Genomic DNA, 23763 nt, shown 5'->3' with positions numbered 1-23763 from the left:
TGACAGTGAAGCCTCTGTCAGTCTCCATTCCTGAATGAGACATGGAAAAGGTTTGCCAGCCAAGCTGGGATGAACATGTAGCATAAGCAAAACATAAACCTTGATTCTTCTAAGCAAGTGAGACTTAGGGGTTATCTATTACCGCAGCATAACCCTAACCCATCTGACTGACAACAATCCCCAAACCCAACATATTATCCAAAGTCTCATTAAAAAAAAAAAGAGTTAACAGTCCAAAACATAATAGAATATGAAACACTACAGTATATAAAATCTGCCAAAGGAATTTATGAAACATAAATCAGACTTCTGTTTATTCAAGTGACAGAGTAATTATCAAGGTTAGTTCAAGATAGAAATTCTTGAAGACATCCATCATACCCGTCACAACTTAGGTGGTTAGAGGAGAGTTAGAACATGATAGGGACAGATGGGAATTTTGACTATGCCACAAGCCACTCCTGTATGACACTAGGATACTATTCAGAGCAGACTGAAGAACACAGAATACACTCTAAAGAAGGAAAAAGACAGTAACATGATGGTCACTAGCTGTGAGATGCACTGAAACATCTCTCTACTCTTGGGGAAGAAATTTGGTTACATAGAGACTATTTGAGGATCCATCCCAGATAGTTTAGACAGGACTTTCTCAATTAATACGGGGGCTCCTTGGAATGAGAGCTGAAAGGAGATCAAGATTAATGTTTCACAAGAAGTAGGGCAAATGGAAAGGCAAATTCCTGACAAGAGACTAGACTGGCCTTTGGAAGAAAATTAATACTTGATGTGATAAAGTATTTCATCTTGGGCATTTCAAGAAGGAATCAGATGCCAACATCACTAAGAAAATGAGACCAGAGTGTGGGCCTAAGGCAGGGTCTATCACAGGAGATGTGAGACGGACCACTACGCTCAGCCGTATATTTTCCCAAAGGCCTCAAAGGTACATGTTTTGTCGTCATCTCCAGGTGAGACAGAGTCACAGAGTACGCTGATAGGACAGAGAGATGATGTTTTCACCGGGGAGCATTAGGCGTGTAGCCCATCATCAAACCTACTGTACAGTGTTAGCTATAGGACATTTTTGTAGTAGAAGTATTCACTTGTAAAATGTAAACTTTAAAATATGATCATTTTTGCAACCACGCTTCATCTTCCCTTCATTTTTACAAAAACAGTGCCCCTCTAATAACGAGAATGGCCTGGGTATTCTCAGTTGCTGAGAAGCTGCAGACAAAGCATTCATATCCATACCCCTACCCTGCCAACTACCCACTCTACCCCCAACCTACAGGACTAGACCTCTTCACTCCCTGCTTCGGAGCCAGTAAAAGTTTAGGGCAAAAGTAATGTATTCTGAGGAAGGATGCAGCCATCAGATGACAGAGCTCTCATAAAGGGCGCTGTGGGAGAAATAGAAAGAGGACAAGGGAGGTAAAATTAAGAAAATAAGAAAGTGTCCATGGAGGATGCCTTCTGAAAGTCTCAACCATAATGTCTAGTCCACCTTTTATTCCATGAATGGTTCACGGAGCATTGTTCATATAAACTTTCCAATGCTATTCTGCTTGCTCCAGGTTACTGGAATTTTCTGTAAAGTGAGTCACCTAAACTTTCTCCTGAATTCAAATCTTCCCTTCCAATCTCCTCCCAATTCAGTCTTTGAATGCCTCTGGTTATATGGCTTATCCATGGCAAAGTTCAGATGCTCTTCATTCCTAGCTCTGTTCACTTTTCCCAATACCAGACACAGTAAATAGATTTTATGTCCCAAGTCAACTATCATTGATTGGTAATGGCACCTGAAGGAGAGTGTTAAGAAAGATTTTTGAGATTGTACCTTAAGCTTGATGTGAAACAGCATCCTAATTGATTACTGATTTCTTCCACGGGGAGGAAGAGTAAGGGCAGAAATCCCTGGGATGTGCTACCCCCTGCACTGTCTTACACTCACTTCCTTACCCTGGGTCTGGACTCAGTCCTATTTTAAGACAAATCTCTAATTAGACTTCACACTGTCTCTATCTCTAAACCACACAATTCCTTTGGGAAGTATACAGGGTATAACTCCTAAATAATAGAGCCAAGAAAAATATGTGTGTGATTAAAATAGCAAGATTATAAGGAAAAAATCTGCAGAAGTTGGTGCTCCTCTGGAGACATGCAATTCATGCCGCATTAGGACAGCATACCTTCCTTCCCCTGAGAGCGCACATTCCCTTGACACAAAAATAAAACAACGGGTGGGGGAATTAACCTCAATTAAATTCCAGATCTGGGTGGGATGCAGTAGAGAGCAAGGGCATGGTTGTGTCAAAGACAGACACTGATTTTCATTTCCAGAAATCCATTATAGAGCAAAAAGCATAATTATGACAATTACACAATAAACACAGAATATGCTCACAATATACCAATATAAATATGACTGCCCTATGATGAAATTTTGTGTGGCCATGGGCAAAAGCTTGAACAGAGCACGAATAAATATAAATAGCTTGATTTGTTGTAGTCGTCAGAGCATGGGTTAACCTTTTCTTTCTTTTTAGTTTGGTTTCCAACAATGTTGTTCGTACAACAAATAATTTGTAAGAAGCCATTAAGGTGACTTGGTGACAATCGGAAAAGCAATTATAAATTCCTGCATCTCTGAAATGAGACTGAACCAATGGTGCAGAACCAGAGCAGGGAGAAGCAGAGCCTCTGTGCTCAGATTTTTTTTTTTTTAATTTTGCCTGAGTAAAAAGAAGGTTTGATTTAAAGAGAAAAGACATCTTTATCTGAGTATCGTTTATCTATGTTTTATTCTAAGAACATGACCGATTTACGAAGGATTGCTCAAATGGCCTCTAAGCTTTACCCCACGTATTCACTGCCGAGCAGTTTTGTTAGGCACTGACCTACTGCCACAGTGCCCCAAGTTGTACTATTCATCACTGCCTTGGGGCAAGCTGTGCATCTCCTCAAGGCTCTTCTGCATGCACTATTCTGATACCTGAAGGAGCCACATGATATCAACTGCTCCATCACCAGTGCCTTAGCAAAGCTGGATTGACTGCTGGTCCCCGAGCAATGTCCTCAATGTCCTGAGGTGAGGGAGGAGCCAGGACTCAGAGCCAGTGAGTGGATTCCACCCAACCCCCGATGTGTAGCAGTTTGAGGGTGCATCCTGACTGGTCTAAGTCAGTCCTGGTATTCTCATCCTCTTACCAATGAATGGGTCAAGACCCCTGGAGGACGTTAATCAGCACAAGGTTTTCCTATGTCCTTATGATTGGCCCAAGTGGGGCCAGTGAGACTCTAGAAAAGGTTGCTGGGCATTTCTTTCTTTGGATGTGGCTGCATCACATGTGAGGTCTAGAACTCTGTTGCTAGCCTGATTAAAGCAGAGTCAAGAGGAGTACAGGAAAACAGAAAGTGTGCCACTGGATTAAGTCAACCTCAAGATCACCCCACCCTTGAATTTCTAGTCATATAGCCCTCGTTGTTTATGACAGCTTGAATTCCACCTTCTGCTGCATCCTAACTGATGGCTAGACCTCATCTCTGACCTCCCTGCTGAGCCAAAGGAACCCAGATGACACTGAAAGTTGAGACAGGCAGGCAAGACCCACCTCCAGGGGTTCTCTTATCCTCTTTATCCCCACCCATCTCCTGCACATTCACACACATTTACCTGGAATTCAGATGACAAGAGAAGTGAAACAGGCTGTAGAGATCATCTTAATTAAACTTCTCATAATACTGATGAAGAAACTGGGATTCTGGAAGGAAAAGGAACTTGCCAAATACTATTCTGAGAGGCAGAACTATATCCTTTGATATTCAACCAAAATTTCAAATTCTTGGCAAACTCCCCAATAATCACCTCCCCGACCACTTTTCCAAGCAGAATAGGTTACTTCTAATTCATTGGCATCAATATATTTGTACCTACCTCTATTTGAAATAACCCTATAACATTGTGTGATTACTGGCCCCCACTAGACTGTGCAGTGACATATAACATTATACTAATTTCAGATGTACAACATAATGATTCAATATTTGTACATATTGCAAAATGATCACTACAATAAGTCTAGATAACATCCATCAGCATACATACCTACAGAATTTTTTTCTTGTGATGAGAACTTTTAAGATCTATTCTCTTAGCAACTTTCAAATATGCAATACAGTATTATTAATCATAGTTGCCATGTTGTACATTACATCCCCATGACTTGCTCATTTTAAAACTGGAATTTTGTTCCTTTTGACCCTCTTCACTCAATTCCTCCAACAGATTGGCAGCCACCAATCTGTCCTCCGTATCCATGAGCTTGGTTTTTGTTGGTTTTTATCTTGTCTTTTGTTTGTTTGTTTGTTGTTAGATTCCACATATAAGTGAGATTCTATGGTATTTGTCTTTTTCTGACTTATTTCACTTAGCACAATGCTCTATCCATCTATTTGTCACATATGACAAGATTTCACTTTTTTATGGCTGAATGATATTCCATTTTTTAATACATGACACATTTTCTTTATCCACTGATCCACTGATGGACATTTAGGTTGTCTCTATATATTGGCTACTGTAAATAATGTTACAGTGAACGTAGGGGTGCATATATCTTTTTGAGTTAGTGTTTTCATTTTCATTGAATAAATACCCAGAAGTGGAATTACTGGATCATATGGTAGTTCTATTTTTAATTTTTTGAGGAACCTCCATACTGTTTTCCATAGTGGCCGCACCAATTTACATGTCCACAAGCCATGCACAAGGTACCCTTTTCTTCACGTCTTCGCCAACAGTTGTTAGTTCCTGTCTTTTTGAGACAAGCCATTCTAACAGGTGTGAAGTGATATCTCATTGTGGTTTTGATTTGTATTTCCCTGATGATTAATGATTTTGAGCATATTTTCATGTACCTGTCGGCCATCTGTTTGTCTTCTTTGGAAAGATGTCTATTCAGATCCTCTGCCCATTTTTAATTAGATTGCTTGGTTTTTTGCTACTGAGTTGTATGGGCTGTTTATATATTTTGGATATTAACCCTTTATCAGTCATATCATTTGCAAATATTTTCTCCCATTCAGCAGGTTGCCTTTTCATTTTGTTGATGGCTTCCTTTGCTGTGCAGAAACTTTTTAATTTGATGCAGCCCTACTGTTTATTTTTGCTTTTGTTGCCTTTGTATTTTGAGTCAAATCCCAAAAAATCATTGCCAAAACTGATGTCAAGGAGCTTACTGCTTATGTGTTCTCTCAGGAGTTTATGGTTTCAGGTCTTACATTCAAGTGTTTAATCCATTTTGAGTTCATTTTTGTATATGGTACAAGACAGTGGTCCAGTTTCATTTTTTTGCATGTGGCTGTCCAGTTTTCCCAATACCATTTATTGAAGAGACTGTCCTTTCCCCATTGTATATTCTTTGGCTCCTCTGTCATAAATTAATTAGCTGTGTGTCAGTTAATTCTGGGCTATTCTGTTCCATTGATCTATGTGTCTATTTTTATGCCAATACCATACTGTTTTGATTACTATAGCTTTGCAATATAGTTGGAAATCAGGGAGTGTGACGCCTCCAGTTTTGTTCTTTCTCAAGATTGCTTTGGCTATTCAGGGTCTTTTGTGATTCCATACAAATTTTAGGATTGTTTGTTCTATTTCTGTGAAAAACACCATGGGAATTTTGATAGAGACCGCCTTGAATCTGTAGCTTGCTTTGGGTAGTATGGACATTTTAACAATACTAATTCTTCCAATCCAGGAGCACAGAATATCTTTCCATTTATTTGTGTCATCTTCAATTTCTTTCATCAATGTCTTATACTTTTCAGTGTACAGGTCTCTCACTTCCTTGGTTAAATTTATTTCTAGGTATTTTATTCTTTTTGTTGCAATTATAAGTGGGATTGTTTTCCTAATTTTTCTTTCTGATGGTTCATTATTGTGTATAGAAACAGATTTCTGTATATTAATTTTATATCCTGCAACTTTACTGAATTCATTGATTACTTCTAACAGGTTTTTGGTGGCGTCTTTAGGGTTTTCTATATATAATATCATGTCATATGCAAATAGTGACAACTTTATATCTTCCTCTCCAATTTGGATGCCTTTTATTTCTTTTTCTTGCTTAATTGCTCTACCTAGGACTCCCAATACTGTGTTGAACAAAAATGGTGAGAGTGGGCATCGTTGTCTTTTTCCTGATCTTAGAGGAACAGCTCCCAACTTTTCACCATTGAGAATGAAGTTAGCTGTGGACTTGCCATATATTGGCCTTTATTATGTTGAGGTACATTCTCTCTATATCCACTTTGTTAAGAGTTTTATCATAAATGGATGTTGAATTTTGTCAAATGCTTTTTCTGTGTCTACTGAGATGATCATATAATTTTTATCCTTCATTTTGTTAATGTGGTATATCACATTGATTGATTTGCAGATGTTGAAGCATCTTTGCATCCCTGGAATAAATCCCTCTTGAACGTGGTGTATGATCCTTTTAATGTGTTGTCAAATTCGGTTTGCTAATATTTTGTTGAGGATTTTTGCATCTATGTTCATCAGGGATATTGGCCTATAATTTCCTTTTCTTGTGGTGTCTTTCTCTGGTTTTGGTATCAGGGTAATGCTGGCCTCATAAAATGAATTTGGAAATAATCCTTCCTCTTCTAATTTTTGGAAGAGTTTGATAAAGATAGGTATTAATGTTCTTTGAATGCTTGATAGAATTCACCAGTGAAGCTGCCTGGTCCTGGACTTTTGGTTTTGGGGTGAGACTGTGCACTTCTTGAAGGCAGAGACCACTGTCTTCAGGTGCCTGGTACTAGTAGGTATTTCACTGTTTGTTGAATGACCAGAGAAAAATCTTTAATTCAGTAGAACCTCATCATGTTAAACCCATTAATTCTAACTTTGTTCACATAGAATCTGTGATATTTCTGAATGGGGATATGGTAGGCAGAATTTCTAAAATGACCTCCCAAATCCTTCATAACCTGTGAATATAATGAGATACCACTCCTGTGATTATGTTATGTCATATGATACCATTGGCCTTTAAAAGGAGCCATTAACCAGATGGGCCTAATATGATTACAGGAGCCATTAAAAGTAGACAACTTTCTCTGGCTGGATGCAGAGAAGGAAAGCAGAAGAGAAGTCAAAGAGATCTGAAGCATGAGGAAGATATGATGCACCACTGCAGGCTTTGAAGACAGAGGGGTCATGTGCCAGGGAATGCAGGCAGCCTCTAGAAGCTGAGAACAGCTCCCAGCCAATAGCCTGCAAGCAAACGGGGACCTCAGTTCTATAAACACACGGGACTGAATTCAGGTCTGTCAACAACCTGAAGGAGCCTGGAAGCAGACTTTCTTCTAGAACCTCCAGATCAGAGTCCAGGCCACAGACACCGTGATGTTAGCTTGGTGAGACTCTAAGCCCAGAACCCAGCTGAACTTGCCAGGACTTCTGAGCTAAGAAACTTTAAGATTATGAATGGGAGTTTTTTAAGGAGAGGAAATATTGTTTTAAGCTGCTAAGTTTGTGGTAAGTTGTTACACAGCAATAGAAAACTAATACAGAGGGTTATTAGGGCAGTGGGGGAGGGGAGTTTTGCTAAGCAAATTATTAGAGTAAACCAGATTTCAATTCTCATGTTAACCTACTTAGAAACAATTGGTTTCCAGGCAGTTTGTTGAAAGGACTTTGGGGATCATTTGACCCTGAGGAAAGAGGTTGCATCTCAAGCCAAGTCCAATCTCAATTTGCACGGCTACCAGGAGTGCCCTGTGGAGAAGAATTGTGAGGCCAAGCCTGGATTCGAGGTAAAATCAATCTGTAATTGATCAACAACATCTGCCAGGAGCAGAGAACATAGCAGTGATTGTATGCATGACAAATAGCTACTATTCCAACTCTAATCCTAACCTACCCATTTGGGAACTACAAATCCAGGGAAAGGATAAGATCACGTAGTCAATAAAGAGTAGAACTAGGACCCCAAGTCTCCTAGCACCCAAATCTAACTTTCTTTACGCTGTTCAGAGTTTACTAACTTCCGCTGAGCTAAAATATTGATCTTGCTCTGATTCACACCTCAAGACTCCCCTGGCCATGGCAGCAGCCCATGGCTCACATCATAAGTACTGGTGTCTGCCTGGGGACAGAGCCCATCTTGAGAAACTTACAGTCCTGCAACCCACTATGTGTGGTCAGAGCTGGCCAGTAGAAGGAGACCATTTTTCCTTCTCCTCTCTCTCTCTTCTCCTAGGAAGGTGGAAACAAACTAAAACCCTGGCATGAAATGAGAAGGCTTCAGTCCATGGAGAATGCCAAAAGGAACTCAGAGACACACGGTGAAAGTCAGTGGACACAGCAGAGAAGAAGCAAGCAACTCACAGACCCTGGGGAACTCCCCATGCCATCGTGTTTATTGTTACACATGGGGTGGCAGGCCTCACCAGGCAATACAGAGGCTCCTCTTGGAATCTTACGAGGGCCCTGGAAATGGCCATTTCTTACTCAGGGAGTTGTCTGATATTTGGTTTCTTCTGGAAAGCCTGTGATTATGACTGAACAAACTCAAAAGCAGCCTCCGGAAAAAGCTGTCCAAATTCTCTCTCCAAATAGTTGTTTCTGTAACGAGATAGATCCCAGACCCATCTGTGTGCTCCGGAAGGCTCCTTCCTCTTGCTGGCTTCTTCGGGTTCTGCTTAATGGACTTCTGATTATAGCAGTTCCAGAGTGAGCCCGGCTTATATATGAGGAAAGGAAATCAGCAGGGAACACTCACCTTATGATGCATAGAGAATGAGCTTCTCGCTGGAAATGCAAATTTTGAAGGATGCAAATCTCACTTCTGAATACATAATGGTCCCTAATTAGCTCACAGGTAATTAGCGCAATTACCAAGGGCCAGCACACTCTTAAAGCTGTGTGCCTAGGGTATTTTTCCCTAGGAAACATAAACTCAAATGGTTAAAATTCCCTTTCAGCAAAGATTACGTTTTTCCACACATTAACATTGAACCAATGTTGGTTGTATGTGGTCATAAACGTTCCTGTTTATAGCCTTCTTTGTAAGTCATTGCCAGCGGGATCTTAGCTCCACCCTTAGTTTAATAATGAGTGAAGCCTGTCTGACAAAGACATAGAGATGTAGGGGAGCAAAATTTGCCACACCAAAATGCCTCTTTGGCATGGGATGATTTGGAGCTGAAAACAATCAAGGCCAAAAAGACTCAGGAAGAAGCTTTGACCTTCTCCCTAACTGCCTAGAAGAGGACCTGTTCCAGAAGGGAGCTGTCACCACAGGTAACCGTAGTGTGAACTAGGTGTGGTAGACAGGGAGGAACCTAGCAAAGTCTGTTTCTTAAAATCCCTCCCTGTGTCCCACTGTCTCTGCTGGTGCAGCAAACATTTGTTTACCAAACACTTGCTTTTCAATCTCCTGGTCAATTGCTTTCCTCCCCTTTGAAGTCACAAACCACTATCCCCAACATCCTCTTTTGTCTTTTGCTGAAGATGGTATTTAAAGTGGGGACTTGGCCATTTTAGCAAGCTACTCAGTCTTCCTGGCTCTCTCCCATGTATACACGTTATTAAACTTTCATTTGATTTTTTCTTGTTAATCTGTTTCATGTTAATTTAATTCTTAGATCAGCCAGAAGAACATAGAAGGGTAGAGGACAATTTCTTCCTCCCCAGCTATAGTCATCTATTGGGTGAGCCAAGGGCCGGGGTGGGAGGTGGGGGTAGATTTGAAGTTAGTTATAAAGTTCTCAAAGGCATAGGAATATTCATACTTTTAAATTCAATAACCCCACTTTGGGGACCCTTTTAGACAACGGAAATCATCCTAAATAATGAAATAACTCTATGCACTGTCTCAGCCTGGGTTGCTCAGACAGCCAGAGTGAAATTTTAAACATTTATTTACCACTCCTTTATTATCAAGGAAGCAGGAGTGGGGGAAAAAAGGAGAATGAAGCAGAAAAGGAGAAACAACCAACATGGGGGACGAGGAGCTACCCATTGCTTGGTGTTAAGTAAGACTGATTATTTGATCTCACAAGACTGCTTTGAACAAGGCCATACAATGACCATGAATCAGCACAGTCCATCTGTCAGGAGGAAGTGAAGAAATTATCCCCCAGCTTCCATCTCCCATTGGTCAAAGTCTCCCCAATGAGGCATTAATTCCTTCATACTTCCAGGCTGCATGGGTGTGGATGCCAACAAGGTCCCTCAGTGTCTCACACCTCAGATTCCACAAGGGATCCTGGGGCATGCAATGAAGTGCAGTAGGATGTGCACTGAAGTTGGACAGAGTCTATCTGGATGTGGTCACCACAGAGGCAGTTGAGGCTGGACTACATGCCCCAAAGCCATAGAGATGGGGAAGCTAAGAGGATCTGAACAGGACTGATACATGCACAAAAATGTCCCTCTCAGTGTGGATTCCAATCAAAAAGCACAACCTTTGCAGTTAAATCATCTTCTCTGTGAATCCTAACTCTACTCCTCACTAGTTGTAGGACTTAGGGGAAACTAATTTCTCGGCACCAAGATTTCCACATCTATTAAATGGAAATAATACCTACCACATAAGAATGTTTCAAGGTTTGAATGAGATAATCTGTGTAACACATGTGGACCAGAACATAAACTTAGCAAAACTAAATTCCCCTCTCCCTATAATAATAAATTGAAAATAACATACATTTCCAACCATAGAGGAATGGTTAAGTAAATCATGAGGCAGCCAGGTAATGGATCTTCTCTGTGCATCCTTTAAAAATGACAATGGGGACTTCCCTGATGACACAGCAGTTAAGAATCCTTGCTCCCAATAATGCAGGGGGCCCGGGTTCGATCCCTGGTCAGGGCACTAGATCCCACATGCATGCCACAACTAAGAGTTCTCATGCCCCAACTAAGAGCCCACCTGCCGCAACTAAGGAGCCCGCCTGCCGCAACAAAGACCTGGCGCAACCAAATAAATAAATAAATATTTTTTTAAAAAATGACAAAGAATACGTGGGAAAATGGAAAATGGCTTATATATCGAGGAAAGGCACAATACAAAATTGTGTGAGTACAATGCAGGAGGAGGGTGTTGTATGCACACAACATACTATGTGCAAATACTTAGTGACATGAACACATGTGGCATTTCTTGGGGAAAGATTTGAAAACACTAATGAGTAATGCTACTAATGACTAATGTGTTTGAAAAATACTAATATGTAATGTCCGTCAATACCATTCACTCTTTTTCCTTGTTAACAGAACTCCAAATTTGTTCAGAGTGGCAATGTGCCCACGACCAAATGACCAATCATGATTTGTTTCAACCAGTCTGGAAACTCTTTCTCTCCAAATTCCCAACCACCCTAGCAACTGAAGAAGGCCATGTGATATGCTTCTGGAAAAAAAAAATGGTCTAATGGAAAATCTGCCCTATGGAGTTTATGAAAGCTTTGTTTTCCTGACAAAAAAAGAAGAGTAATATGGCAGGCGCTGTCCCTTCCCCTTTCTTTCCTTGGATGTAGATGTAAAGTCTGCAACTACAGCAACCATCCTGTGAAGATGAGGTGACCAGCGTGAGAGGAGGGTCCAGAAATTCAGCCCTGTCATTTTTCAGCCACTAAATCAACATCAAAAACTACTTTCAATCTCTACACATTTACTTGTTTAAACCTCTACCATCAGGTGTTCTGTTATTTGTAACCAAACCAACTGATATAAGACACTGTGCTAGTCAATTTACATTCCTATATCATTGATTTTTACAGTAGACATTTAAGGTATGTTTTATCAATATAATTCCCATTTACAAATAAGTAAACTGAGAACCTAAGTGACTTACCCAAGGTCATCACACTATTACATCTCCAAACCAGAATTCATACCCAATCCTTATCTTAGAGTCCTTTCCACAGCCTCCATAGAACATAGTTGTGTACAGAATACAAGGGAGATTATAAGGCAGAGAAGCCATGAGGCTGGTAAGAGGCACCGAGTCCAGGTTAGAAATGGTGTTGTGTGCCATGTTAGGGGTTTTGACTTTATTGTATGGGTGATAGAGAGCAGCAATATGTCAAGATCTACCCTTCAGCAAACATCGCTGCCATGTTCCCAAGGCATTGTGCATGACAGAGCTCAATAAATATTAAATGAATCCACCCATCAATCAATAAACCAATAAATAATTGGATAAAATTCTCCATGTACACATGGAGAATGAATCAGAGTAAACAAGGTTAGAGGCAAGAAGACCATTTAGGAGATAACTGCAATACCTACTCCACATGAGAGATGTTAAGTAATGAACTATGGCAGTGTCTATAGGACAGGAGGGGGGAACAAATTCAAGAGCAATTCAGAAAACAGAATTGATAGGGTCACAATTCTCACATGGCTACCGGCTTGTCTTCTTAAAAGAATATTTTTATTAGGCCACTTGGCTGACCAAAAACCTTCAGTGGTTTCCCACTACTTGCAGATAGATTACATCCTAAAGTTTGCCACCTGGCGTTCATGGCCCTTCATTAGCTTCTAGCTCTAAATCTTCAGAGTAACTATTCATCAAAAACTGTTGAATAGAAAGACAAGTTAATTAATTATTTAATTTGCATAACATTTAATCATGTACAAATACCTTCATCTACATTATTTATTTGTTTGGGTCCTCCCTCATTTGCTATTTATTGTTTCCCAACAACCATGTGAGTTAAGCAGAGGCAGGACTGGGCAGTTACAAGTTGCATGGTCTTACGGATGAAGAAACCAAGATTCAGAAACACCAAGTGTTAAGTTGACCCTCTGGTCAGACCCTCCCCATCTGCTGCCTCTGTACTCAAGACGAATCCTGTACTGCAACTTGACCCCAAGGTCATGGTCAACTTACTCAGCTTATTGGCCCCAGAACAGAGGGCATGCCTGGTATCCACTGACTCTGTCCAAACCTCAGATGAACTCATGATCAAATCCCACACCCAGAAAGCTTTCTGAGCAAGAAAACTGAAGTCATCACTCTTAACCCAGAAATTGGTTTACAGATCTTTGTCCCACACAGATGGATCATAAACTGCTCTGTTGAACACTTTGTCAAATATGAAACTTCTGAAAGCTTTTTAATAGGCAAAGATGGTTCTAAATCTTTCACAAATATTCTCTTAATGATTGCTGTGGCAAATATTTTCCCTCTGGCTGGACTGTATGTCAATATCTAGAGTTTCTGACTAACCACAATTCATCCTTCAAACTCTGCATTAAGTATACCTCCTTCAGGAAGTCCTCTGGGGTAGAGTTGGCTTTCTGTCCACCAAAGATTCTGCTTCCTTCCTATAGGTTTGAGCTGTTTCTGGAGAAAGGCTGCCCAGCCAGGGACAGCATTTCCAACACTTTAAAGCCTAGATGGGCCCATGTGACTGGTTCTAACCAATGAAATGTGAGGGAAAGGAATGAGTATCACTTCCAGGCCAAGATGATTAAAAACTGGGTGTATCTTCCCTAATCTCTCTATTCTCCCATCAACTGGCCAGAGTTCAGCACTCATGGAGACCTTAGAAGCCACAACATACTGAAGATGCAAGGCTTTTGTTGGATTGAGTCTCCAGACTTGGAGCAGAACTTCTCTATCCACTCAATCCCTTACCCCTAACCCCAGTGCCCATTAACCAAGAACACCTGCAATCAACTATTAAATGAGTGAGAAATCTCTTTTATAATGCCAAACCCTTGAAATTTTGGATTTTGTTGTCATTGCTGCTGCCATAGCTAAAATTATCATGACTAATACACCCTATAAATCTCTTCAATAGTGTTTAACATTTTTTTTTAAAGCTCTACTAGCTTCATGAAAAAGCTATACTACAACTTCCATGGTTGTTCTTGTTGTATTAGAATATAACACAGTCATTCATGTGTCCATCTTTCCTACGAACTTATATCTCCCCCTTATTTGATTTCAGTATTGATCCCCACTCATTCAACATACTTTTATATAAAACTATTTTGTCCTCTAAGTGAGGAGACTACAACAATGTAGTTCTTATTATCCTGGTTTTACCCAAAATAAGCAAACAAACAAAAACCACTGAGGTTCTGAAAGTTTAAATTGTCAGTGTAGCCTGACTGAGTACAGACCCCAGGTGCCACATGGTTTGGTGGCCAGTAATGATAATCTCTAACTGATTCCCACTTCGATGTATATGGCCAAGGTGCCCTAGTTAATAACTTGTCTTCTGATATAGCAATGTTTTCTTCTCTTTTGTTCTTTTAGAAATTTTTAAGAGATTTCACTACCTAGTGGAATACATGAGGAATGTTGATTCTCTCATCCTCAGGCCAGCCTCAGCCCAGCCTGGGCAAATCCCATCTCAGAAACCTGCTTGTCATAATCTTCTATCTAGATGCAATGCCATTCTTAACAATATTGGGATTTCATTAATAAGAAAAAGAGGGTAAATGGCTACTGAGTAGAAAAACAGCAGTTTCTGCCACATTACTCTGTTATGTTCAGGGCTAAATTCCCATTGAAATAAGAGCCAATCAGAGTTCTTAATTGGAATATCCAGAACACAGCCAAAGTAAGCAGGTAATGGTCCAAAAGTATTAAGCATGAATGATCTATGACACCATAAAAAGTCCAACAAAGGAGAAACTACAGCCAAAGGGGACACAAACAAGGAATCTGGACAATAAAGCTGAGAGTTTAAACAATGATCTGTCCACAGCCCACAAGATGATTATGAAAAAGAAATGGTGCTTTGCCTCAGCCCAGAGATGTTTGGGCATAAACCAGTTGCAAGTGTGGTTGGTCCAACGTTTACTGAGATGGCAATGGAAAATTTGTCTGTAATGGAGGTGGGTGCAGAAGAGCAGCTATAAAACTGCCATTTAAATGACGTTACTCTCCTATTCAAGAACCTTGCTGGCCTGGTTCTAGATGGAAATTGGAACCTAAGCATTCATCTTCCCATTCTTGTGATTTTCTAATAAAATATCTAAAGACATGAAAAATAGGAAATTTTGTATCAGTGCAATGGAGGGTGCCATCACAGGCTAGAAAATTTATGTAAGTTGTGCAGAATGGAACTGGTTGGGAAATTGGAAATTTCTAATCATCTCCTAACTGATAGCATCTGAAGAAAAAGCTCATCTAGAAAGGAAATTGGAAGCCTCCCTAATAGAACCACAGAGCACACCTAATTGGCAATGGTAGTGTTTAAAAACAAGTACAAGTAAAATCTAAAAAAGAGTGGATATATGTATATGTATAGCTGATTCATTTTGCTGTACAGCAGAAACTAACACAACATTGTAAAGCAACTACACTCCAATAAAAATTAAAAAAAAAAAAAAAGAAAACAAGTAGAGGTAGAAGGGACACAAAGCTTATCCCTATAAATTATTTATGGACATGCCCCTGTATTGGGCACAAAGCGGTTGTCTATATTTCTCATCTCCAGCCTTTACATGAAATTAATTGAATAGTAAGAAAAGCAACGGTGTTACCTGCAGTGGGCTCCAAAGTCAGCACTGGGGGAGGGGTAGTGTGCAACTAAATAAGCTGCCCCAAAACAACACAGAAAAGCAACTGTTCCCCATGGCATGGTTAACTCTGGTAGCCTCTCCCTCTGTAATATCCACCACCAGGTAGAACTCTCTAGCTTGAAGAAACTCGTCTGAAAACTTGCAGCAGCGGGAGCAGAGACAAGACTGTCACAGGACAATTTAGATGGAAGAGACCCAGACACTATTGACCACTAAGGAAAGTGCAAGTTCTCACAGGACAGAATGGAGGGACTTACAGGCTCTCCCAGGTCACGTATAGTGGGTGAGGGAGTAATGAGTAAAGCAAGGGCATAACCACAGCTGACATCCAACAGTGGCAGTGGTGCTGGTTAGATATGGCTGTGGCAGCCCTGCTGACAAAGATAGGGATAAATAATCATTCAGCACACTAGGGTAGATCCTACTAAAGATCTGCCTGTGGCTATAATTCCCTCCCATCTCTCACAGGTAAATGGACATCTAATCTAACAAACCCAACTACTGTGGAAAAAACATTTCCTTTCCCATTTTTCTGAAGCTGAAAGATTTTAAAGGGATCCATACAATTTTTAATAGTTCAAGACTCAATCATGGGAAGTCATATACCTCTCTCTGTCTAAATGAGAAAACAAAGTCCCTGAACATATGAAAAGATTAAGGCATTAAGAAAAAAGAAATATATCATAATCACTCTGAGTGACAATGGTCTAAATGCACCAATTAAAAAACAAAGACTATCAGAGTAGATCAAAAAACATGACCCAGCTATATGTTGTCTACAAGAAACCCACTTTAAATATAAAAATACACAAATTTTATATCTGATAAGAGGTTCATATCCAAAATATATAAAGGATTTATACAACTCAACAGCAAAAAACCCCCAAACAATCCAATTAAAAAATGGGCAGATATATGTATACATATGACTGATTCACTTTGCTGTACAGCAGAAACTAACACAACATCGTAAATCAACTATACTCCAATAAAAAAAAAAAAGTTGGCAGAGCATATGATCCTGCAATCCCACTCCTGGGCATATATCCAGAGAAAACTATAATTGGAAAAGATACTTGCACCCCAATGTTCATTGCAGTGCTATTTATGATAGCCAACACATAGAAATAACCTAAATGTCCATCGACAGATGAATGAATAAAGAAAATGTGGTACATATATACAATATATATATATACTCAACCACAAAAAATAATGTCATTTGCAGCAACATGGATGGACCTAGAGATTATCATACTAAGTGAAGTAAGTCAGAAAAAGACAAATACCACATGATATCACATGTGTGGAATCTAAAATATGACACAAATGAACTTATGTATGAAACAGAAATGGACTCACAGACATAGAGAACAGACTTGTGGTTGCCAAGGGGGGAGGGGAGGGAGAGGGGAGAGGAATGGATTGGGAATTTGAGATTATCAGATGTAAACTATTATATATAGAATGGATAAACAGCAAGGTTCTACTATGTAGCATAGGGAACTATATTCAATATCCTGTGATAAACCATAATGGAATAGGATATGCAAAAGAATGTGTGCATATATATATATATATATATATATATATATATATATACACACACACACACTATATATATATACTCTCACATATATAACTGAATCACTTTTCTGTACAGCAGAAATTAACACAACATTGTAAATCAACTATACTTCAATAAAATAATTTTTTTTATAAGAAGGGCAGAGGATCTGAATAGATGTCTTTCCAAAGAAAACATACAAATGGCCAACAGGTACATGAAATAGTGTTCAACAACACTAATCATCAGGGAAATGCAAATCAAAACCACAATGAGTTATCACCTCATACTTATTAAAATGGCTGTTCTCAAAAAGACAAGAAATAACAAGTGTTGACAAGAATGTGGAGAAAAAGGAACCCATGCACACTGTTGGTAAGAATGTAAATTCATGTAGCCACTATGGAAAACAGTAAGGGTGTTCCTCAAAAAATTAAAAATATAAACATCATGGGAACCAGCAATTTCACTTTTGGGTATTTATCTGAAGGAAACAAAAACACTAACTCAAAAAGATATGTGCACCCGCATGTCACTGCAGCATTATTTACAATAGCCAAGACATGGGAACAACCTAATTGCCTACTGATGGATGAATGGATAAATAAAATGTGGTACATAAATAAATAATGGAATATTATTCAGCCATAAATAAGAAGTAAATCTTGCCATTTGTAACAACATGGATAAACCTTGAGGGCATTATGCTAAGTGAAATAAGTCAGACAGAGAAAGACAAATATGTGATCTCACTTACATGTGGAACCTAAAAACAACAAGAGGAAAGCTACATACTGGGAGAAAATATTTGCAAAAGACACATATGATAAGGCACTATTATCCAAAATGTACAAAGGACTCTTAAAACTCAACAATAAGAAAACAAAAAACCCAATTAAAATATTATACTTCCAATTTCTCCTTCTCCACCTTTGTGCTATTGTTGTCATATATTTTGCTTTTATATATGTTATAAACAGACCGTACATATTTTTGCTTTACACAATCAGTTATCTTTTAGGGAAAAATGAATTTTATATTTCCTCTCATTTTATTCCATTTCCAATGCTCTGTATTTCTTTGCATAGATTCAAGTTTCTGTCTGGTATCATATCCCTTCCTCCTGAATTAGTCCTTTTGTATTTCTTATAGTTCAAGTATGCTGGAAGTAAATTATCTCAGGTTTTTCCTATAAGAAAGTTTTTATTTCTCCTTCATTTTGGGGAGATATTTTGCTGGGGATAGCATTCTGGGTTGACAATATTGTTTTTCAGTACTAGAGATGGCACTCCACTGTCTTCTGACTTGAACAGTTTCTGATGTCAGCTGTAATTCTTACCTTTGTACAAGTATTCTCTTTATGTAATGTATCTTTTTTCTCTGACTGCCTTTAAGATGTTCTCTGTCTTTAGTTTTCAGTAGTTTGCATATGATATATCAGATGGTTTGGTTTGGTTTTACTTAGCATGCTCTGAGGTTCTTGGATCTGTTATTTGTTGCCTGTTATTAAACTTGAAAAATTCTTGGTCATCATTTCTTCTGTCTCATTCTCTTTCTTCTCCCAGTGTTGGAATCAAATTACATTTGTTCAACTGTTCAATATCGCCCAGTGATATGCTGATGAATGTGCAACAACAAGCTCTCTACTGGGAAAAAGAGCCCTGATGTGTGGCATAATTTCCTTTGTGACATTCCCAAGTTCTGTGTCATCTGAGTCTGGTTTGTTTGACTTCTTTATCTCTTGAGAGTGCTTTTTTTTTTTCTTGCTTCTTCATATCCTCATAAATTTTTGTTGAAAGCTGATCATCTTATGTAGGACGGTACAGAATGAAATAAATTATTGTTATGCTTGGAAATTCCTTTCCTTCTGCTAGGTCTTTAATGTGAGGTTTGAATCAACTTAGTTAGAAGTTGAATAGGTTTTGGAATTTCTTGTGGTGGTTACACTAAGTGCACTACAGTCTTCAAAATCCTTTAGTGTTGATTTTTGTTTAAAGTAGGGGCTGGTATGCCAGAGGGTTTTTCTTACTGTATGCTCCATCCATAACTTTAAGGCTTCCCTTTGCACTGAATCTTGGAGAAGGTCTCTTTGCATGCTCTTGCCCCTCTCCCAGCAGTATACTACTGTTATTTGTTACTCGACACTTGACAGTCTAATAGGGTGAGGATACAAAGTGAAAGGCAATGTCCTCATTGTTCTGATCAAGTCTCACTCTTGGGCAGGCATGCTATTGGTACCCCTAAGTCTCAAAAGTGGGACATTATCAGCGATCCTTCCCTGCCTTCAACTGTAGATCTAGACCCAGTATATCTTCCTGCCCCTCCCTTAAGGATAGAGGGCTTGTTCTATTCCCTTCCCACAGCTGCAGTTTTCACCAGTAACCAGCAGGTGAGCGTTTTTGCCTGTTCTTCGGGGCTTGAGGCTTTTGTCCCATAGAGGAAGATATGCTGTTCCCCTCCACCATGTCTGCACCACAAAAAACACTTTAGTAGGTTTCTCACCCTGCCACCAACCTTTTTTGAGGCCACCCATTGAGGTCCTTGGAGAAGAGCTTCAAGTGAGTATTAATTCCCCTTGTGTCTGTAGCCCCCAGAGGTTCTATCTTCTCTCACTAGCTGGTACCTGCCTTTAATATTTTGTTTAAAATCTTAGCTGAATTCTTACAAATATCCAGAAGCATCTGCCCCAGGTAAGCCAGTATATATGTCCTATCTCTCCTTCCTTATTTTTCAAGTCAGTTGGTTTTCTTAAAACTTCAAGTCTCTGGTAGATTCAAAGAAAGTCGTGATCTGTAGGTTTTCAAGTGTTGTTTTGGTCATAAGTGTAGAAATTATTCTCTTTTCAGCTTTCCACATCACAAACAGGAGCCAGAGTTCCAGATGTGGATTATTTTAAAATTATAAGACACTGTGTTCAACTTTATAGTAATAAATTTCAAAATCTCACCAAAATGTATTTATTTCTGCAAATCTTGTTTTCAACTTAAAATTATAAAATATTTTGCTATTATTATGAAAGATTGGAGATAGGTAACTGTTTGGTTACCTGTTTTTTTTCTTTTTTCTTTCTTTTTTTTTTTTTTGATAACCTGAACTCAGTGGGACACAAACCTAAATTTTTTTTCTTTCCAACCACTGCAACCTTCAACTCTGCCTTGTCTGTTTCTCTTATCAGCACCTTGATGACATCGAGGGCAAAACCTATAGCTTTCTGGTCAGTTTTAGATAATTTTTTTAAGTCCAGTCCTATTTAAAACTTCAGGTTCTTATCATCCTACCCATCTCCCCAGCTGCTCTCTTGGCTGTACTGACTGGGCAGCTATGTCCTCTGCAGAACAGGCCCTTGTCTGGTTCTCAGGGGAGACCACCACAAGTTCTTCAGAAGGTAGTCTCCACTGTACAGTTGCCCAATGTGGGAGATCAACCCTAGCCTGCCCTCTTCTGAGTCAGACTCAGCCTCAGCCTCTGCCCTGTGGTACTTCCCCGAAAGCTTCTCACTGTCAGACCTCCACTCTTGGCTTAGAGGCATGGGGCTGATGAATTCTTCAATGTTTAGTCTTCTGCTCAGTGGTATAGTTGACACACCAAGTGAATCATTTTGTTGACACTCCCATCCTCTACAGGACAAAATTATTTTCAGCAATAAACATGAAATGAAACAAATAATCATAGCCAGGAAAAAAATGCCAGAGAGAAAAATGGTCATTGAACTTCATACATACAATCATGCCTATAAAAAAATGAAATAAAATAAATATTAAAGCACAAAAAGTTCAAAAGTAAGGGATTACTTCTTTTTAGCTAATCTAGTTTTAAAAAGAAAAACTTGTACCTACATATTGGCCTGTCACAGTAATGAATAATATCATTATGGTTTCTATTTTCAAGGCTTAATATCTGCACATTTGTCAATGACTTCTAAAAATTGATGTTCTTTTCATGTTCATGTTCAATAGACAGTATAGCCAGATTTATCATGTTATTTTGCTTGTAGTTGACAAAAGAACACCCTTTATAAATTCTAATGTCAAAAAAGTTTCTTTCACATGAAGCAAGAGATACACAAATAGGAAAAATCTTAAGTATAAGTTAGACAGAGATTCATTAAAAATCCCACTTCACAATAAATTCCAGAAATCAAAATAACATCCATGTCTTTGTTTCTTTGGGATTGACTCTGGAGACATTCAGATAGAAAATTTTCACTAAAATGTCATCACCAGAAAATTCAACATAAAGGTCTATTGCATTTGGTAAAAACTTCTGAAGTTTTTCTTCTTCTGCAAAGAGCAGAGAAAATGGCTGATAATAACAAACAGAGACACTATTTGACCCACTGCTTTAGAAAGATTGCTTGCTTTTTGGTGAAAATAATTCCCCTTTTGGCTTCTCCTGGCAGTGAGGACCAACATCTTTTGTCATTTCTCCGGGCATTCATAGAATGATAGAATTGAAGTCACTCAGGTCCTATTTCTTTGTCTTTACAATCACTGTGCTACACTTATAACGTGTTTCTAATCCACTGTATAGTTGTAGATATGTATAGTACAAGGAATGGAGATACCAATTGTTCCTGGAAAAAGCTCAAATGATTCAGAATCCTTATGAACTTACTCTCCAAAGGAATGCCTGTATCTGAGTTCATGGGCAAGGAGCGGGGAGGGGCATGTGCCACGGGGAGTTGTTCGAACAAACTTCCATGTAGATTACAATATTTAATAAATAAGTCATAAATATGTGCAAAGGTGAGGCATAGAGTAAGTCCCCTATATACGAACAAGTTCTGTTCTGAGAGCGTGTTCATAAGTCCAATCTGTTCTTAAGTCCAACAAAGTTAGACTAGGTCCCCAACTAATACAGTCGGCTATATAGTACTGTACTGTAATAGGTTTATAATAATTTTCACACAAATAATACATAAAAAACAAAAAGTAAAGAAAACATTTTGACTCTTACAGTACAGTACCTTGAAAAGTACAGCAGTACAGTACAACAGCTGGCATCCAGGGGTTGACATCGAGTGAACAGGCAAGAAGAGTTACTGACTGGAGGAGGGAGAGGAGGTGGGAGATGGTAGAGCTGAAGGACCGTCAGCAATAGGAGACGGAGGGCGAGCTGCAATTTCACTCACGCCTGACGTTGATGGCACAGGTTCCTTGCTGGAACCAGATGCACATTCACATCTTTGAAAGTTCGCAACTTGAAGGTTCATAGATAGGGGACTTACTGTTCACACACACATTGCTAGAACTCAGTAACTACAGCAGTTGTTAGAACTTAGACTAAAATAATTAGGTGGGGGGAGGACAATTTTATTATTGACATTGTTTAAAATTGGCAGTGTAGGGTGATAATAAAAAGCAGACAGTTTTTAGCTGGTGATACACCACAATGACAGCTTACATAGGCCGGCTTCAGAAGTGGGGCTGGTGAGAGTCACGGGATGAGTCTGGGCCTTCTGCTAAGACACAGGGAGATGTCTCTGGCACCCCTCTTGAAGTGGAGTATTTAGTACCTATTTTCCTCAGCGTTAGGACTCTAGCAGGTATTCTAAAACATGGAAATGCTTTTTTTAAAAAAAATATTTTTATTTATTTGGCTGCGCCAGGTCTTAGTTGCAGCACGTGGGATCTTTAGTTGTGGCAGGCGGGCTCCTAGTTGCGGCATGCATGTGGGATCTAGTTCCGTGACCAGGGATTGAACCCAGGGACCCCTGCATTGGGAGCACAGAGTCTTAACCACTGGACCACCAGGGAAGTCCCAACAACATGGAAATTCTTGCCTGTTACTCTGTTTCACACAATCTTCCTCCTCTCTGGTGTAACTCCTGCATTTCAAAGAGAGAAATCCCATCCAGTAATGTCGTCTGGTTATCTTTCAGTAGCTCCCCAACACTAAAAAGACGATGCTTAAACTCCTTAATAAAGGGAATGTGAAAGAAGAGGGGCAAAGAGCTAACGTTTGCTGAAATTCTACTATGTGCCAACCACTTTACATGAGTTATTTTATTTAAACCTTACAACCTCCGTGAGAGGTAAGTATCATTATCCCACTTTTTCAACTGAGGAAACTAAGACATGGAGAGATGAAGTCTGTGAGACACAGAGCGATTAAGACCTAGTAGCACATAGCTACAAGCAGAGATCTGGGATTTCCACCTAATTCTAAATCTGAAATTGGACCCTGAACCTAAGTCAGTTTCCAAGCCCAGCTAGTCCCAAGACTCTATGCAACCCTCTTTCATCATGGACCTTCCTCTGTCTTTGAGCTGGAGATCCCCCCATATACACATCTTGGTTGCACACTGGAGTCACCTAGGAAGCTGTTTCCAAATATTAACAGGGGCAGGAGGGGCTGGAGAAGGATAAGCCCCAGGGATTTTAACATGCAGCCAAGACTGAGAACCACTGCTTTAGAGCTTACGTCTGCTCTTCCCCCACATCCTTTGTTCTAACCTCACTGAGGTACTTGGGGGTTCCCCTACATGGGTAGTGTTAGTTCACACCTCAGGGCCTTTGTGCTTGCTGTTCTCTCTGGCTAGAAAATCTCCCCATGATTTCTCTGTCTGCCCATCCCACAAGATTCAGCCTCAGTGTCACCTCCTCCGGATCTTTCCCCAGACCGCCCT

At 39.5% G+C, this 23763-nt stretch overlaps 2 protein-coding genes across 9 annotated transcripts in view; both read right to left on the bottom strand.

The window, feature by feature from the left end:
- Nucleotides 1–23763, bottom strand: part of BCL2A1 (BCL2 related protein A1) — a 410729-nt gene that overhangs the window by 230614 nt on the left and 156352 nt on the right. The gene's annotated exons all lie outside the window — the stretch shown is intronic.
- LOC309627017 (5-formyltetrahydrofolate cyclo-ligase) overlaps nucleotides 1–23763 on the bottom strand; it is a 298975-nt gene that overhangs the window by 135414 nt on the left and 139798 nt on the right. The window contains exon 4 of one of the 8 annotated variants that reach the window (XM_082388579.1): nucleotides 8992–22596. The exons of the other annotated variants lie outside the window; for them this stretch is intronic. Coding sequence (XP_082244705.1) covers nucleotides 22507–22596 — 90 coding nt within the window. The 3' untranslated portion in view covers nucleotides 8992–22506. Of the gene's footprint in view, nucleotides 1–8991; nucleotides 22597–23763 lie in introns of those variants that run through there. 8 annotated transcript variants of the gene reach the window in all.

The sequence above is a fragment of the Balaenoptera borealis genome (assembly GCF_965194805.1).
Source record: "Balaenoptera borealis genome assembly, chromosome: 3".
NCBI lineage: Eukaryota > Metazoa > Chordata > Mammalia > Artiodactyla > Balaenopteridae > Balaenoptera > Balaenoptera borealis.
Note: the sequence above shows the minus strand (reverse complement) of the source record. Positions and strands in the feature narration are given on the sequence as shown.